This window comes from Anarrhichthys ocellatus, unplaced genomic scaffold, assembly GCF_004355925.1.
Source record: "Anarrhichthys ocellatus isolate YVR2014 unplaced genomic scaffold, GSC_Weel_1.0 scaffold29, whole genome shotgun sequence".
Lineage (NCBI taxonomy): Eukaryota > Metazoa > Chordata > Actinopteri > Perciformes > Anarhichadidae > Anarrhichthys > Anarrhichthys ocellatus.
In genome coordinates this window covers 272,455-291,838 of record NW_022280059.1, presented here as the reverse complement: position 1 = coordinate 291,838, position 19,384 = coordinate 272,455, and the positions used below count along the sequence as shown (strand labels likewise).

Sequence of the window (19,384 nt, the reverse complement as noted above, 5' to 3'; positions counted from 1 at the left end):
CTGAGGAGTTTACATCACTTCTGTCTGTGCGGCGCTGTGAGCTCAGCGTCAGTCCAACGCCGGTGTCGGTTGTGGAGATGCAGATATTGCTAATCAGGCCAGAACCAGCTGCCGGGACGCCTGAAGGATGCAGAGAATGGATGCTCGGCAGGTGTTACGCATGCTTTTAGGTGGCGGTGTACGTCTCTGCTGAGAGTAAATAATGCTGACTCATCCTTCCATGATGTCCAAGTGTTGGATATGCAACAGGGAATGTGTGAGTGTCAGTGAAGAGAGCGTGATCTTGCTGTCATTTGGGTTACATTTCTACAGTGGTGGAAAGTAATTAAGTACATTTACTCGAGTTCTGTACTTCAGTACAATTTTGGGTATTTGCATTTTCTGCTACTTTATAATTCTACTCCATTACATTCATTTTATAGCTCATATAGCTTTGCAGACTCAGATTAATAATACAAAATGTTACCCCCCACATTTTTTTTGAAATATTATATTAATATATATTCGCTCCAGCTTTACCAGAGTCAACATTAAAGTGAACACATTAATGCATTCATAATTATAATCCAACAATAAAATATACATTATTCTAAAATGGGACATTCTGCATAACGAGTGCTTTTGCTTTTGGTACTTTAAGTATGTTTTGATGCAAATACTTTTCAACATCTACTGAAGTAAAATGTACACTTAAACACAACATACACTTGAATAACATATTGATGACATACTTTTACGTATTCTTATCTTTTTTTCATATTCTATTGTATCCCATCGTTATTTTAAATTGTGTCTTTATACCATTGTACTGTTTGTGCAATGGTATGACCAAGTCATTTTCCTTGTACATGCAAAGGCAATAAACCGTGTCTGATTCTGATTACGACTTTGAATCCAGGACGTTTACTTGTATTTCTAAAAAGTATTACTACTTTTACTTAAGTACAAGATCAGAGTACTTCTTCCACCCCTGTATTTCTATTAGTTCTGACCCCAGTGACATGATAATGATACATCTGAGTGGAAATTTCAGTGGAAATAATGAATTGGATTATTACTTTAGTTTAACCCGCCTGCATGTGATTAGCAGGCAAGAGGTGGTCCTGGTGGATTCCCTGCTAACACTGAGAATAAAAGCCTTTATTACTGCGGTTAAGAGTACAATATGAATATGAAAGAGACTGCAGAGCACGACAGAACAGAGACATAATTATGGAAGTGACCCTCTAATGTAACCTTCCCATCTATCAGACCATTTACCAGCCACTGATGAGTGTAATAACATAACTCTTTCGACGTCAAACAAGGCTCTACGCCACATCAGCACCCGGCTGCTTCCCACGGGAACCTTTCCCAAGGTCAAAGTACACAAGTCCATGTATTAGAGCTGGCCGATTATTCCCACAGATATCACCACATATTTTCACAGGATGGATGTCTTTTTGTGCACATTGGTTTTCTTATATGAGATGAATACCAGTTCCTGCAGATCGTGATATTACCACTGCATGTTCTCAGTGGTTGACAGTGTACCACTGTCGGCTGCATACCGGGCCCACAAACACACTTTTATTTACAGCAGTGTTGCAGGAAAGCAGACTGGACTGTGTGAAGTTAAACATTTCCACTGGTCCAAGGAATATAGTGTTGTTTTGCAATGAAAGACAAGTAAAGTGTGGGCTTGGTAAAATCATATTGCCCATGACAGCTCTCTACTACAGCCCAACAACTACAAGAGTCAGTCCATTATTAAGGTCAGGTAGAGACAGCGAATGCAGCACGGCATACTTACGAAAAGAAGCCCCTTGTTCATTAGCATGGAAAAATTACAGGTTGCCTTGCAATTATAACTTCTGTGAGTTTAAGCCAACCGAATATTTGTGTCTTGATTACAACATTTATATTTCGTTGTTATTGTGAGTCTCATAATAACGCTCAGCCCGTTCTCGCTCCCAGGGCGTCAAACAAAGACGCTTTGTCACGCCCACTCTGCATCCGATACAGACACACAGGGCGCCCCTTAGCATCTGCGTGAGACAGTCGAGTAACGACAATGTAAACCCATCCGCGTCGTTATTGGACGCTCAGAGAAAATGCTCCGGGAGTGTGAATGAAGACAAAAAAACCCACACCGGGTGAGTGGGAGTGGAGGTGGATGGGTCAAACAAACACAGGACTTTCAACCAAGAGCCCGGTGTTAGTGTCCTAAAGAGTTGTCGAGTCATTTTGAAGCTATATTAGTGATGTTTATGACGTGTTTTCCGTACTTGTGTTACGTTATTTACGCTTAACTTGGTTTACGTTCTTTTTTAAAGCCCATGCATGATGTTTTTCCTAAACCTAATCTAAGCGGTTTTGTTGCCTAAACCAAAGCAAGTGTTTTTCTTTAAATTCACAATGTTAACTACCTGTTTACTGTGACCGCGGAGTAGCGTCATAGTTTGGCGTGCTGGGCTACCCAGTGCGACGCCAAGGGTTCTGACCCAGCAAGACCAAGTCAGTACGTGTCGAGAAGATGCTGGTGGCCAAACACCAGCTGTGATGTCTTATGTAGGACTACTCACGCTGGCATCATCAGGATTGACAGCCCAGTCACCAGGGAAAATGTATGTTTCTGCAAACCATGTATGCATTGAATGTTGCTGTTTTGCATTCAGACAGAGCAAGTGATGAAGTATATCGAGCGGCCTTTGTTGAAAGTTAAGCAATCGTGTGTATGAAAAGAGAGATAATCCACAAGGAGTAGGTGGGAGGAGTCAATCAAATGCAGGACTCTCACCCAGGAGACCCTGTTCGTGTCCCGCGTAAAAACCAAAACTAAATGTTAACTTTGCACGTTATGTACCGTTGTTACGCTTATTACAAAGCCTTATGTAAGAACATCCGCTGAAGGTCATTTATTGACGTAGTTACGTTGTTATTTGAGGTGGGAAGAAATAAAAGTGATGAGAAAGCTCTCAACTGTCTTTAAGTATTCTACTGAACAGACACTTAGAATAATTCAGCTGAATGGATAGAGCTCCTTCCCCATGGATGGTTCGGAGGTCTAACAACAAGTCATTGGTTCTACAGAGTATATACGTTTCACACAAACTGCACATTATTATAGTTATTGCTGTTATTCCTGCCTGTTGTGAGCTTTCACAACCATGCGGTTGAGACTACAGCAAGTCAGACACAAGATACATTTGTTTGGTGGCGAGTTTTGCTTTTGTAACGTCTGCATGCACACAATGTTCAGAGTTAAGCGATACTAAATCTAATCTTTACATCTAAAAAGAACAATATGATAAATTGCCACAACATTATTATTTCAACACAAACCATGATATATTTTCTAACCAAGTAGTTTTGTTGCCTAAAACTAACCAATCGCTTCACAACGTTAACCATGTGGCATTGCAAGCGAGATACGACCCTGATATGGAGCATACTTATGAAACGTATTTGTGGTTCAGAAACAACATTTGACACATGACGACATTTTGTCCAGGTGATAGGTTGGGATTAACCTGTCCTGTTGTTGAGCAGCAGTTTGATCCCATTCGCTCCCTGAACTAGAACCACTTTGAATACTTCTGTCTGTCCTGCTTGTCTGGTACGCCCTCTTATGTGTGCATTTACGTCATATGGAAGTCACAATGAAAAAATGACTTCCATGTGTGACTTGATTAATTTAGTATCAAAGCTCACACTGGTCTGCACCTCTGTGTGTGTGTGTGTGTGTGTGTGTGTGTGTGTGTGTGTTCTCTCCAGATAAGCAATTGTACTTGCTGCTTCAGTCTTCATGCTTTTTATTACAATAAAGACTTTACTGTTTCCATTTTGTTCGTGTGGCCCAAAGATACAGCCAGGGGATAATGGCAGTTATGGATTATACTGGATGAATTATAGATTAATCCCAGCATGCAAATGGAACTCCCGTGTGTGTGTGTGTGTGTGTGTGTGGGCATGTGCTCCTGTGCTGAAATCCTTGGCAGATTGATGGCTGTGTGTGACCCACAGGCTATTTCTCTGTTGTTAGTCATGGGCTCAGCACACGCACACACACACACACACACAAACATACAGAAACCATTATAGACCTTTTCATTTAAAGGCTCCAGCTCATGCATAAGTTATATCAATATCATATAATTTGCACAATCCATATCAAACCCCCTGCCTCTTCTTCCTGGGGCTCTAACTCCGCTCACTTCCATCTTATGAGTAGTTTGTATTATCATAAAATCCATACCTGTGTTTTCTTATGAGATCTATTATCAGTATGCAGCGTTTCCTGTCTGTTCTGCTGGTATTATGTCTGGGGAGCAAACAGTGTGCTTGCGTGTGTGTGTGTGTGTTTGTGAGTGCAAGAGGTTCCCTCACCTGCTGCTCTCACTGCAGCCAGAGCGCCATCTGCTGGTCACAGATATACATCACCCAGTGGAGAGGCCGGGGTGTGGTCAGCTGATGATGGATTTGACTTTAGAGTTGCAAGATGAACAATAGTTTGTCAGTTTGTGGGGATTCCTGCTGTTCTGGGACACCTCCAAAGAGTCACAAATCTGAGAACAAAAGAAGAAGGAAAAACATGCATTTCTGCTGCGCTAAAGGATTTTATTTTTCCTGACAATTTTTGCTCCTTTTGTGAAATACTGGATAGTTTCACCTCTTCAATCCTGGTTAAATTCAAATATATCAGGCTTAGAAGAAAGAAATCCCAACGGGACCGCTTACGACTAGTGGACATAACATGTTATGACAACATTGTTTCATCGCATTTTCAGAGGTCTGAATGTAAAAAGGTTGGAAAGCATTACCCCAAGGTGCGTACTCATAACCACAGTGGGTCTGCATAAAGTCAGGATGGCAAACACAATCTGGATCCTCGTGCTATACTGCTTCACATCCTGCTTTAAACCCAAAATGTTACCTAAAAGATGGGAACTGATGCCATGTCTCATGTCTTTCTGCAGTTTTTTCTAATTTCTCTTTTTTTTATAACCCCAGTTCAGGGCAATGATAACCAGAAGATTACTGTCAAATGAACAATTTATCAAGTCGTATGTCACTTCTACCTGTTTTATAGGACTGTAGATGGATTATAGATTATTTATGATTCTGGACTATCAGTTAGTTAAAACAAGCAATTTGAGGGCTATTCTATCAGTACCAAGGCAAAGCGAGCCTGTTCACAAGAGTAGGATGCTCCTCTGGTAAGAGAGATTGAATCTCAATGTGACTCCCTGGTTAAATGAAGGTAACATAAAGCTTCACTGTTGGCTACAAAAAAAGTGTCACAATTGTTTGTCTTTTTTATAGACTTCATCTTTAAACTGACAACTTGTTTTCCTGTGAATGGGAATGTGTTCTGCAGACAGGAAACCACATTTCCATGCAGACAGGATAGGAACACTGATTGTCACATCATTTAATCTGCACAGTTTTATTAAAAAATAAAAACCACCCTTTTTAGCTGTCTGATGGGCAAAATAGAGACGAAGAGAGCAACACTTTCATACTTACTTAGACTAGATTGGCCCTAATGGGGGGGGTATTCAGTTGGCAGTATTTATTTAGTGTATATAAGAAGTGGACGTGGTCGACGTGACATCACCCATTGGTTTGTGTGGATGGCTGTTTTGAAGCCTCGAGTTCGACATTTTGGCTGTAATCTTGGATTTTTGCAGCCAGTAACCATGTTTGGACTGCGGAGGAGTGACCTCAAGACGCAGTATACGTATTTTAGTGACCCGTCAATCACAGTAAGCCCGCCCATAAGCATACTCTACTTTATGGTCTATTTGACTCTAAATGGACCATAATTTACTTCACTTGTCAGAACCGGAGGTTGCAGCCTGGTTGCTGCCTGCCACCAAATCCTACACACTGGACCTTTAATTAAAAATCAAGTGTTTTTTAGAATCGACACAGTATCACAAAACACATCGCTTCTCATTAAAACATCACATGATGGACAGCACACCATGTGATGTCATTGATTTGGGGAGTTCACGGAGCTTTGGCCTCATTAAACAGAGGTTGTTTTGATGACGAGCTTTACATTCCTTTGTCTTTTTTTAAACATTTATTACATTCTGTAGTTTTGCTCATTCAGCTTTTCCATCGAGCCAAAAACCTCGACTCTAGATCCCGTTGAGCCCTGCAGGCTGTCCATCAGGGACAGATAAGCAGACGGTCATTACTGTGACAAACACGGTTGTTCTCCGGGTGTCATTGTAGCTTTGTGTAGTTAGAGCCCCCTGATAATACAAACACACACACACACACTGTCCTCATGTCAGCCCCTCAGGCTCAGTCTCGACACCACAGAGGAAGAGAAATCACGCTGGAGACACGTCTCCTCCTGCTGGAGACACGTCCAATCAAATTCAAGCACAGTGATCAACTCGGACAGGAGCTAATGCATCCTGGGACATACTTGGCCGCTGCTCCTCTGCTGCTTCCTGTTTATTCGTTGATTTGTTTACCGTGGGGCAATGAGGGCGGCGGTTTCTGTGGCAACAAGCCAGGCCTTCCAGTGAGACCAGAACCAGAGAAGGACTTCATTCACATGCACTGATGACTACTGGCACACGATTAATGACATCATCACTTTATTCAAATCACATTTACAAACGTCAGGGAATCAAAAACTGGAAATGACTCGGACGTTCTTCAGTTGAGTTTCAATCAATCAATCGGTCTCTTAGAAAATGTTGTATAAAACATAATGTATACAAAGTTATGAATTAAACATGTTCAAAATATGTTACATCAATATATTGGCAATATGTATATAAAATATGGGGAAGCAAAGTATGTTCAAAGCAGGGAGGGAAGTAGGAAGTAGGAGGAAGGGAACACCAAAGGTGAGGATGTCTGGAAAGGGAAAGTCACCAAGAATGAGAGAAATAGATGAAGTAAAGGAGAGAGGGAAAAGTGAAGGTGCGATGAAGAACAAAAGAAGGAAGCGAGGATTCAGGAAACCTAGAGAAGGAAGAAGGAATCAAAGAAATTAAGGAAAGGACCAAGGAGAGGAGAGTTAAAGGAATACTTCAAGCCCCAAATGACCATTTGTAGTGTAAACACTCAACTACTCAGCTGAAGTCATTCCATGTTCATTTCAAAATGTTGCCGTTATGTTGAACCACTGCAGCCTGTTGAGGGTGGGACTGAGGAGGCAGTGAGGACAAAAGATAGAGTGTATTTATGTCTGGGGGGCAGCTGCAAAAATCTGTTGTTTCTTCCGGCAGCCGGCACGGCAGAGAGAGACGGCGTGGGGATAACAGCGTGTAGAGCAGACATATTATCACATCTCACTCTGTGAATTTGAGGATTTTATTTCCACCCTCCAGAGTTGCTAGTTGTTGGAAGAGTGGAAAAATGAACCGACACGTTTGGTGAGTTTTACTTTGTTTCTGTCTAATATGAAGGAAGTTTAAACGACGAGTACGTCTCAGTTTGGTGCAAGAGAGAAACCTGAATTCAGAAGGTGTCGAGTTGTTTTTCTTTCGATTCAGGTGTTGCTTTATCGGCATTTTGAATGAAATGATCAGACTTAAAGAGAACTTGTGTAACGTAGCGAGCCTCGTAGCTTGCGTGCAATGCGTCCCGGTACACGGAGACAGCAGCTTACTCAGCCGATGCAGCACGCTCTGAGGAATTCATTTCTTCAGCGGACTACATTTACATTCAGCGCTGATTGAACATCCACATAAAAGGTGACGAGTTCTCCCTTCAGCCAGTGCTGGTTGAAAAGGATGCGAGCATTGAGATGGTGTCCTTGATGTTATGGACGAATGAACAGGACCGTGATCGGTGAGAGTGAGGCGGCGGGAGAAGGAAACCAGTCGGCCTTTGGCATCGGGTGAGTTCTTCTGTTGCTCTCTGTGGCAAAAAGAGAGAGAGAGAAAGAAAGAGAGAGAGAGAGGGGGATATAAAGTACTGAGAACATAAAACATTAAAAACCAAACTACAGCCCTGATGGCAGCCTCTCCTCTCCTCCGTCACCTCCGGAGGTCACTGCTGTCTCTGCCGGACACATGTTGCCCCCCCCCCCTCTGCTTCTCCAGTCTCAGAATCATCAGCAGCTCTTCTCCTCCTTATCTATTCCTCCCTTTTTCCTTTCTATCTCCTACCCTCAGATCCCCGCTTGCCTGCACATCTCACTTCACTGAGTGATTGTGATGTAACAATGATGCAGGTGAAGTCTGCGGGAAATGACACGACAATGTTTCAGACTGTTGAATTTAAATCCCAAATACGTCCAGCATGATGTATGCACACATAAGTAGAGTAAGTACTTTTTCCCCATTTACATTAACTTTGAAAAGTTATGAATAAGCTGTTATTGTTATTCCTCTTTTGTTGGAAGCTGTTCCTGTTTTAAATCTGACTGAACCGTTGTTCAGAGTTTTGTTCTCCAAAACAAAACAAGTCAGCAAAGAGGACTTTCTACAAGATAAAAGCATGAAAGACCATTCAGACATATAGAGTGGTCCTCTCAGACATCTGACTGGACACAATCGAGCTTTGGGAGCAGGAGATTCATATTTTTTAAACGGTAGTGTAAGTCAATGGGATCTGTATAGTAAGGCACTATAAGTTCTCTGTATGAACCACATATTTCAATTTGTGTATGTCAACAGAAACGCCGTAAATTCATGTAGAAATAGACTCTTTGTCCCAGGAAGGCTGAGTTAGTGACCCCACACACACACTCATAATAACACCCCGACTCCCAGCCAGACACACACACACACACACGCACTCCCCCAGCTGTCATGGCCGTCTGCGGCGGCCTGATTAGTGAGCTGGAGTCACGGCTGAGTTGTGACTGATGGCTCGCTGACAAGCAGGCCATTTAAACCGCTGCCCGCGTTTGTTTTCATTTCATAAAGGTACACAAACACTCGGACAGTGCTGGGTGTAACTTGTCTGGCTGCCGGCCCCCGAAACGCTCCGCTCCCCTGGCATCAGCAAGAGGAGGGAAAAAAAGAGGCTTTTATCTCAGCCTGTGGACCGGTGATGGCCTCACCTTGGTCACACTGTGAGAGGTGGTGGAAAGCAGCGAAGTACCTTCACTGCAGCATACTTAAAGGGTGACTTTGGTATTTTTCAACCCTTATTTTAACATGATTTTTGTAATGGGGACGACTTTTTAAACATTGGTCTAGTATTGAGGGAGAACGCTGCAGCCGACAACATTATGGAAAGAACCCTACAGAAAAAATCCAATATCTTTCTTTACTTTTCCATTGATCCAGTCTGTTTGTTTTTGTGTCTTACAGAAGTCTCGTTCTGAAATCTCGCGAGAGGTGAAAACAACGGGATGAAAACTTGAGTCAGAGTAGGAAAGAGGACTGCCGGTATCGTCAGAGTTTGTTGTGTTGGAGCACAGAAAGCGTAGCTTAGTTTTATCTGAAAGATTTTCAATATCATGGCTGAATATTTAGCTGATTTTGACAAAATAAATGCAAATGAGCTATTAGTTACTTCATGAGTAACTTTGTTGTAGCGATTCGATAACCTCCACTGTACTGACAAACTGAACAAAACAAAATAGAATTTCCTAAATTGTGTTTTCACACAGCTTTCGCAAAGTCTGTGATTAAAAACAACCAGAGGGTTAGAAGCACCTGGCCCACGTGGGCTTCACGTGCGCACACCCCGTCCTACATTCAGCGGGACATCAGCGAATGAGAGTGGATGAAGAGCTTGTAAAATGCCACGTGCACGCTTTTGATGCTCGCAGCGCTACCGCGTTAAAAAAGTCCGAGGTCTGGTTTTAAGCAGGCGGCAACCTCCGGTTCAGCCGAGTGAAACCGATGCGGAAGTGTCATAAAAGCTGCATTCTCTCTACTGATCAGCAGGGGGCGACTCCTCTGGTTGTATAGAAGTCTATGAGAGAATGACTCTACTTCTCTCTTGATTTATTCCCTCAGTAAACATTGTAAACATGAGTTTATGGTCTCAATCTCTAGTTTCAAGTCTTCTTCAATACAGCATGATGTTCATTTAGTAAATTATGGTCCATTAGAGTCAAACAGACCATAAAGCAGAGTATGCTTTAGGGCGGGGCTACTGTGATTGACTGCTGCTGCTACCAGAGACGTATACAGCGTCTCTGTGTCACTCCTCCGCATTCCAAATATAGTAGCTTCTGTTCATTGTTTGCAAAAAAAACAACATGGCGACGGTCGTAATCCAAGATGCTGACGGCAAAGTCGCCGAATTCGAGGCTTCAGAACAGCAGACCACAAACCAATGGATGACGTCATGAAGACTACGTCCACTTCTTACATACAGTCTGTGGTTTTAAGCGCAATCCACGTGTTTACATGTTACATTGCTGTAAGTAGTGTGACATGGCGTCGAGCGAGAGAGAGAGAGTAGCGGTTGACGAGCTCAGAGCAGACGGGTGGCGGCCATCTTGGCAGAGAGGGAATTAGCGGTAAAGGTTGTTGCAAATGTACAGAGTAGGTTTCAGTTTGTCGACGAATAAAAGCTGCAGCTGAAGCAGGAACTGTTAACGTGTCTACGAGCGGGAGAGTCACGGTCAGTGGGCACTTTAGTTTGAGTGATTCGTTACAATACTGTTACTGATGTAAGATTCATAATTACTACATATGTCAGTGATCACACAAGGTCTGCTGTTCTGCGGAGCTTTGTTGTTCTTTTTTCAGATTTTAATTAAAAAGTGATGATTATATGACATGTCTACCATGTCATATAATCACACTGTATATTGTGATTGAACTCCAATCGCTAAATCAAGATATGATATTCATATTGCCTGGCCTATATAAAAGAGCAGTTTATATGTTGACTGTATCTAGTGCTTGTGTTGGTCACACTATAGAATGATTTACTGCTTGTTTATAGTGAATAATACAGAAGATGGTCTAAAAGTCTCAGTGAGATTGTTTTTCCCGTTGCCCTGGTTCGAAGTAGGTAAATGCTGCCAAGAGCAGGTTGTGCTGTGAGCACCGTGCCGGTGGGGACTTTGGCTCCCTTTCGTCGTGCCAGCTGGTGCACCTGCTCTGAATCAGGTTAATAGGTTGATTGGCTCGGAAACAGGCGGTACGTGCACAGTGTGCACAATGCTTTCCTTTAGACTCCACTGTTGGGATCCACGCAGTTTTTTTGACGCTGAAAATTGAAGGCGGCCAACCTGCCAGCTTTCATAGTATTGTGTCTCGGCTTAGATTGTATCTTGTTTTTTGCCAGAGCTGTTAGTGGCAGTCCTTGATCAGACAGCCTGGGGCGGCTTACTGCACTTGATTTCATCTAAATTGTTCTGTTAAACTAAGTTAAACAGTTCATGGGTTTGTGTTAAGCTTACATTTGCACTCATTCGAACAACAAAAAACGCAGCAAACTTCCAAAAACGGCCGGTCTGTTTGTTTTTACGAATTTGTCTGATCAGTCCCTTAAACAATGAAAGATTTGAAACCACTATGAGATAACGCTACAGTGGTTTGGGACAGCCGGCTCTGACCCACCTTTAGAGGCCTAGGCAGACCCTCAGCTCCTCCAGCGTCAGGCTTCGGTCTCCGTTGCAGTGCTGGGCGAACTTCTTGGCGCACCGTCGCGGCTTCAGCCTCCGTCGCAGGAACTGCCGGAAGGGTCGGGCCTCGCGTTCGCTCAGCGACCCGCTGGAGTCCGCGTCCAGCCGGCCGAAGTGCCACCGCAGCGCCGCCTCTGGCCCGGAGGACTCCGCGGCCTCCGGAGCGGCGGGAGAAGCGTCGTCCGGAGCGGCGGAGGACGGGGCGGCGGAGTTTGGGGTGTTGGAGGATGGAGAGGGAGAGCTGGAGGGAGGCGTGTTCGAGGGCCTGGTGGAAAGAGACGGGACGAAAACCTAAAGCGGTGAGAGGTTTAAAGGAGTAATCCACTGAGAATCTGTCGTTTTCAGAATGAGATACTCCGTCTGTACACGAAGCTGCAGCTGGCTTTGATTCACAGCAGTTACAATGGATACTGAGCATGCATGTCAACAGCAGTGACAGTTGCAGGAGAGCTTTATATGCAGGAAGTGGTTGGTCTAACATCCAAAAACTCAACGTATGGCAATCATATCCCTTCTGTGGAGCTCACCAGGGTCAGATATGTATTTAGTCATATATCAGTGGAAATGACTGACTATGGACGAGAAGTATGTCAGGTGGCAGGAAATGATTGGAAACATTCCTATAGATATTGTTTTTGATCCTTTTTACCCGACCATGAAAAGGGGATGCTTCAGGATCCCTTTGAACAGACATGAATCCAATCTCCATCCATCACAAACTATCTCTTTCAGCCACTAAAGCCTGGAGAGGTGAATGTACAACGGCAGTAAAAAACATTATGATGATTTAATAATGAGCCAGGATTGGGGGGTAATGTTCTGTGAGAAAGTTTTAAAGTCCCGAGGAAAATCTTTTTATTAAGTCATATTTCTGAGAAAGAAAACCCACGGTGATAAAAAAAAAATAGGAAAGGAACCACATTGCTTCACTTTGCAAGGTTGGATCAACCACACCACAGATGCCGCCGTTATACGCTGCAGTAACGTGAGTGTGATACAAAATTTGATTTCAAGTTTAAGTGAGATTATATTTGCGACCACAGCAGGCGTCAACGGGTCCAAATGATTGTAAACCAATCTCGTTATATTCCTCCTGAACTCGATAAATATCCAATTTCACGAGGACGTGGCAGTCCGCTGAAACACAAACTCACCGGGCGTCTCCCGGGCTCCTGATCGCTTACACAGCGAGCAGAAAAACACAGCTCCACTTTCCTCCATCAGACCAAAACACAAGCAAACCCGGAAATTCATTAGACAAACACAAAGTTATCAGGAGGAAAAGTAACGGTGGAAATGAAACCTGGGCATCGTGTAAGTGTGTGTGTGTTTGCAGAGGTGCTATCTGGCATAACGAGGCTTTTGTTACACCATAAAATGGTAACGTTGGGAAAGCAGGAGAGCGAGGCAGAGAAGGAGGTGCAGGATGAGACGCAGATTGGTGAAAATGAGGACATTATGAAGAGGACAAAGTGAGAGGGAGGGAGGGAACGAGGTAAGTAATGAACGTTGATTGGCAAAGAGAGGCGCGGAACAGGGAAGCGGATGGAGTCGGTCCGTGCTGTTCTTCCAACAGTCATCAGTTAATCAGGTATTTGATCGAGTCGGTCGTCCGTCCGTCTGCCTGTGCCGGGCCCTCACCATTATGGGGACATAAGGAACAGCCTGTACGTAGAGCTAGAAGCATGAACACAATAGAGTTGCTTGCAAAGTAAAAGCTTGAACTCTTGTATTGCTCTGTCAGACTGATTTATATATTGGTCATACTCTGCATGGTTTTAAGTTCTGTGCTTCTGCTCTGTATGTGTTTAGTGTCAAACCACGCAGCATAATCTCGTCTTTAGTCCATGTGTCTGTTAACACAGTTATCCCTCATGTGTTTGCTTTGCATGTGTTGGATGTCTTTATAGTACTTAACAATGTAGTGTGAGGGTGTCCTGAATTGATGTTTCTACTCGTATTAATATTCTCTCTTCTTTTATTATTGTTTCTGCATGCTTAGAAAGGATAGATGATGCATAACTTTGTAATTTGTATCTTATATTCTGTTTAATTAAGTGTGATGTGGTAACATCTGTCCAGGGAATACAGATGAGCAATACCCTCTTGGCTAACTCTGGCACATTTGATGTTTTATCAATGTGCACTGTCCCTACCCAATAAACCAATAAGTACATGAAATGGGACAAAGCCAAAAACCCGCCGGATCCTGAAAACCTCACCTGAGTGTGACCCTGGGTTCCGCTTGAACTCAGGAGAGTTCCTGTGTAACACGCCAACAATCTCACCATGGATATAAAACAGAGCGCAACCATCTGATCCCCGCCTCCTTACTGGGACATCAGCTGCTACAGGAGGTAAACAGCCCACACAGTCTTCACAGGAGATTAATAATCACCACACCTGCTGTGATGAGCGGTAGAATAAGACTTACTGGTAGAGGCTCACACTTCCAGCATGCTCTGCTTCCAGCTGCAGAGCTCTAACCAGACTCTGCAGGAAGTGCTTCCTACGAGCTCCGGGACAGCCTGAGGGGGAACAGAGCAGGGAGGAGCGTTACCATGGATGCTGGAGACTGTCCTCGCATGACAACAGTCGACCCTGTCCTCGCATGACAACAGTCGACCCTGTCCTCGCATGACAACAGTCGACCCTGTCCTCGCATGACAACAGTCGACCCTGTCCTATCCTCCCGCTTCATGTTTCCATCACCTCCCTCAGGAGAGGGGACAAACTAAATGTTTCAAGAATTAGAAATGAAATAAACAGGATTTTCTAGAGAAAATATCTGAAACATTTAATAGAATTATTATAATTTTTTCTAAATATATATATATATATTTTTTTGTATGTATGTAACAGAGACTCATATTTACCAGGCAGAGGGTTTTTCCTGGGCCTGCTGTCTGTTGGTGCCTCCTCTGCCCCAGTGCACTCTGGGATGCGATTCCTGCATAGAAACAGAGGATGTTAACTGTCAGTTAACCATCATTACAGAGGAAGTATGTATTTTGACTAGAAAAAGCCAAGGAATTGTCAGCTGACTGCAGGAGAAAAACTATTCAATGACCACCCATTTATAGCTAAATATTCCAAACCTCTGAACAGCAACAGAAACAGAAAGTTAAACGTTTTTAAAACAGGGCTCTTTTGTTCATGTGACGCTACATTAGTGGTGGAAATATTCTGTTATCTGCCTAAAAGGTTAAGAAATGCATTACTTAACTGGTCAAAATGTCCTTCCCTGGTAAAAGTGAAATACTTTCTAATTAATTACACCTAGAGATAGAGAATACACGGTTTGTCTGTGGGAGAAACATTATCAGGTTCTCGGGGGAGTAAAAACCCCGGAGAACAAAATCGTCCGACCGCAATGTACTCTGATTTGTTCTGTGTTTCCTTTAAGGGAGACTTACTGAGGGAACAGAGACAGTAATTGGTGTAAAATTGGATGATTAAGAGGCAACGCTTCTGTGCATCAGTGCGTAATTACATTTGTGCATATAGAAAGCCGTCATATCCGGGGAGGGGAGGAGAGAGGAGAGGGAGAGAGGAGGGAGAACAGAAGGAAAGACAAAGAAAAGATCAATTTAAATGACTTATTGAGAACTATTGAACTAACAGACTGATTGATTACCTCGCAGATGTGCCCGGCAGCGGCCTGCCGCTGTCCACCCGGACACACCAACAGTAACCCGTGGCAGCGTGACACTGCGCGGGGCTGTAGCGGCCGTCCGCAGTGCATTCTGGGACGAAGCGTTCCTCCTGCCAGAGAGAGAGCAGCGACGCCCGCTCGCGCTCGCATGTCTGAGGAGTGTCTGTGCAAACACATGAACACTACAGTATATTTGTGAGGACATTTAAAGACAATACACCCTACAATACACCCTACATCTATTTCTGTTTTAGTACCAAAGAGGAACTTTCATTTGGTGTTGATTTTGGAGGTAGTGATTGCGAGCACCAGATCCCTCTCGTTTAACTGCAGTAGAGGGCTGACACTCTTAGAGGTAAAGCGGGTCGTCTTCCAATCCTAAGATCGATCCCCAGCTCCTCCAGTTGAAGTGTCCTTGTGCAAGAAACTGAAACGCAAGTCCATTTACCATTTGGAGTAACTATAAAGGAATGACCAACTTCCTCAGGTATATGGGATTGAAGGGGAGATATAGCTAATATCTTGCTGATGGTCTCGTTTGCTTATGTAGGTCATATACAGCAACCTGTTTTCTGGGAATCCACTTTTTTTTAAAAAGAGACAAACCATTGCGACCCAATTCACAGCTGGCCTTATCTATAAATTGTAAAAGGAGAAGATGAGCAAATGTTTGCGTAAATGGACGTCCCCTTTTTACCGCCATTTCATAACCAGTTAAAGGTTCCTCACAGTAACGTTAGTTCAAACAGTTTCCACAATGTCAACACAAGATGAATATTATGAGCTTGGTAAACATAGATGTTATGCATTAGACCGGGGGGGCAATTATCTTTCCCAAGGGGCCACATGAGAGACAGGGAATGTTGTGGAGAGCCAGACCAATAGACTGAACTCAATCCTGCTCAACATTATTCCACCTCTTTATAAAAAGCACATTGTTTGGTTTTGATGAGCTGTGAGTGGTAAGAGTAAATATTGTGATCAGTGGTGGAATGTAACTAAGTATATTTGCGTAAGTACTGTACTTACAGTATGTACAAATTCAAGGTACTTTACTTGAGTATTTCTATTTTATTCAACTTTGTACTTCCACTCCACTACATCTCAGAGGGAAATATTGGACTTCTTACTCCACTACTTTTGTCTTTAGTTACTTTGCACATTATAAGTTTTCAAACCTTTCCTAACTACCCAAACTAAACAACAGAGTATAAAGAAGTTAAAATAAGCTCCGCCTTAAACATCTGCAGCAGGAATAATGATCCAAACAAATATATATTTGTAATATCCATATAAACATAGCACAAAAAGTAAGGAAAGTTGTGTTTGGTAGATTATTTCTTTGTTGTAACAATGCTTCTTGGCAATAAATCTTATACCGTTGGAAAGCCTGTTTATTATACTCCCTTTTGAATGGTGCCACATTTGTAGACATTTGTAGAAACATGCATTTGTGGGATGAGCAGCAGAGCTGAGTATGTGGGTTGCGCCCATGAAAAATGTACCAAATCTTCTCTGCCAAACAGCTTATTCTGCCGTTGACTCTTGTTTGGTAAATTGGATGATTTAAGTCTGAAGAAACAAGAGATATTGGCAATTTAACAATGTATTGATTGAACAAACAAGAGCCTCAGTAGCGTGTGGAAGAACCATCCACAGCCACAACAGCCTGGTCACCAGCCTGCTCACACACTGCTGTGGGATTTGTCCCATTCTTCAAAAAGCATTTGTCGCAAGTCAAAAAAAGAATTGCCCACCCCTGGGATCATGTTTCTGATAAATTAGTACTTTTATTATTATTGTTTGTAGTCCAATGACCTCATTTTCTGCAAACCAGAAAAGCTAGAGAGGTGCCAGTTTGCCTCCTGAGCACTGCCCTTGAGCAAGGCACAGGATCCAATCTCTAGATACATGATGATCGTGTATCGGTCCTGTGTGTGCATTTAATCCTGCTTTGTGTGAAAGTATATAATAACAGAGTGAATAAATTGAATTATCCCTTACAGGATTAATAAAGTATAGGATATTAGAAGTGTACCTAATAAAGTGGACACTGCGTGTTCAAGCATAGCCAAGTATACTTCTCTTATAAGTCCTGGAAAAAAAAGAGTGAAGAAAACCTGGTGGCATTTTTGAGCAACAGCTCATTTTCTAGTCACCATATTACATCTGCAGACTTTCAGAAGTGAACCGGCTCACTGGCTCTTACCAGAGGGTCGTCTGACTGAGCGGTTCCCTTTAGGGTCAGAGTTCATCAGGAAGGTCACCCAGAGCAGAGGAGCGGTCAGCTCTGTCAAAGAACGTTTAAAGGTGTTTGTGGAGATGTTGTAAAGAGTAGAGCGAAGCAAAAGATCTGCCAGTTAACTGCACAACGCTTCACTGAACATGGATTACATGATCAACTCTATTCAGTGAGTGTAGCTTGGATGAAATCTGTAATTTGGTAAGTAGACAAAAAGAATCGTGTCCTTATTGGAGAAGGTTGGGTTTGTCACCTGTAGGCTTCCTGGGCTCCAATGTAGGTCCTGGTTCACCAACTTCATCTGGAACATAAGAAAAGAGTGAAAGTAACACGAACCAGAAAGGGAGAAAAAGGAATCGTCTCGGAGGAAGAAGGCATGTGAAGAACCAGACAGCGGAGGGAGTCTCGGGGCGTGGAGCGACCTGTGAATGCTCCACTTCCTGCAGGTGCGTCTGGCAAGAGAAAACAAGCAGTGCCATGCCAGGAGACGGGGAAAAAAAAGAGAAACATACAGAACAAGTATGCATTCAAGTCCACATCTAGAATGGGAAGAATAAACATGTACTGTATGCAGAGAGAGCAATGCTGCCTTTTGGAGTTAAACGTCTTTCTCACCTTTAATTGGAGCTGAATCTGCATCGCTGGTCTGAGGTAACTTGGCGATGTGATCTGTTCGGGATGATTTATTAAGACAGACGTGTGGGAAATACACAAACTTTGATGGCGGACACGTGGATGTCTAAGCTAGTTTTGTTCCTTTTAATGTGAATAAAGTACATCTGACCAGTACAGTCGGGCATCAGATGGAGGACCGAGGTCCCGCTGACGGGTTTGCCGTCGGGCATGGAGCACCAGCAGTATCCGGTCTGGTTGTGGCACTGCACTGGCAGGAAGTGAGCATCCGGACCGCACTCTGGCACAAAGATGGCAGCTGCCAGGCTAACATGGCCGCCGCTGTGGTGGGCGCCGGCCTCCAGGGCCTGAGACCGGGCCAGCTGGCATTTGGACTGACTCGGGTCTGAGAAGAAAGCGACATTGAGTCATTAGTGTCCAGATGTTCCCAGTGGTGGAGTGTGACTCGGTACATTTACTCAAGTACTCAGAGTGGAACTCAGGTATTCTTCAAAACCATGTTTTTTTATCTATGTGACTAATGGGGACAATCAATTTTAAAATTGGTCCACTTTGGTCTTTACTTGAGTATTTCCATTGAATTCTACTTTATACTTCTACTACACTACATCTCAGACACAAATATTAGTACTTTTTACTCCACTACATTCATTTGATCATTTGAGTTACTTTGCAGATTCAGATTAATAACACAAAATATTCACACGCTACCCAGTAGCTCCACCTTTACCAGCTGCAACATTAAAGTGATGAACACATTAATGCATCAATAATTATAATCCAATATTATACTATATATTATCCTAGAAATAGCCCATTTTGCATAATGAAAACTTTAACTTTGTGTACTTTAAGTATACTTTAAAGCCACTACTCCTGTACTTGTATTTGAATGCAGGGCTTTTACTACACTGTAGTATTGTTGCTGTTACTGAAGTAACGGAGGTGAGTACTTCCTGCATGTGCTCCCATCGACGGGGAGTGTGGAGGTACGAATGCTGTTCACTGTAAACACAGACATGCATACACAGGTCCGTACCTGAGCAGTGTGCTCGCGGAGCGGGGCGGAGCTGTGTGTTGATGCACCGGGCCCTCTGGAAAGCACACGGCGATTTATACAGCCTGCCGTTGCTGCCGCACACGGCTCTGTGGCGCCCCCTCTGGCAGTCCAGGACACAACCACGGGGCCACATGTTCTCGGCGATCAGGAAAGGCTACAAACGCACAGACGGATGTTTTGGAATAAAACAACCTCTGTTCCTTAATATCCAGACATTAATGTAAGAATTGACTGCAGGGA

The 19,384-nt window shown here is 43.4% G+C and overlaps 1 protein-coding gene across 3 annotated transcripts; it reads right to left on the bottom strand.

The window, feature by feature from the left end:
- Positions 1-4,217: 4,217 nt before the first annotated feature.
- LOC116392197 (SPARC-related modular calcium-binding protein 1-like) lies at positions 4,218-19,371 on the bottom strand. Of its 3 annotated transcripts, none has more exons than XM_031863407.1 (10): positions 19,124-19,371; positions 18,236-18,469; positions 18,067-18,120; positions 17,705-17,752; positions 17,419-17,499; positions 15,192-15,372; positions 14,431-14,504; positions 13,989-14,082; positions 11,490-11,819; positions 4,218-4,547 (listed from the first exon to the last, which is right to left on the bottom strand). In XM_031863407.1, the coding sequence occupies exons 1-9, from the start codon at positions 19,275-19,277 to the stop codon at positions 11,492-11,494; spliced, it is 1,248 nt and encodes a 415-aa protein (XP_031719267.1). In that variant the 5' UTR covers positions 19,278-19,371; the 3' UTR covers positions 4,218-4,547; positions 11,490-11,491. The 3 variants fall into 3 exon arrangements, with proteins under 3 accessions (XP_031719267.1, XP_031719265.1, XP_031719266.1); XM_031863405.1 differs by lacking the exon at positions 4,218-4,547 and adding an exon at positions 6,433-7,872; XM_031863406.1 differs by lacking the exon at positions 4,218-4,547 and having other exon boundaries at positions 11,146-11,819.
- Between the last annotated feature and the right edge of the window lie 13 nt (positions 19,372-19,384).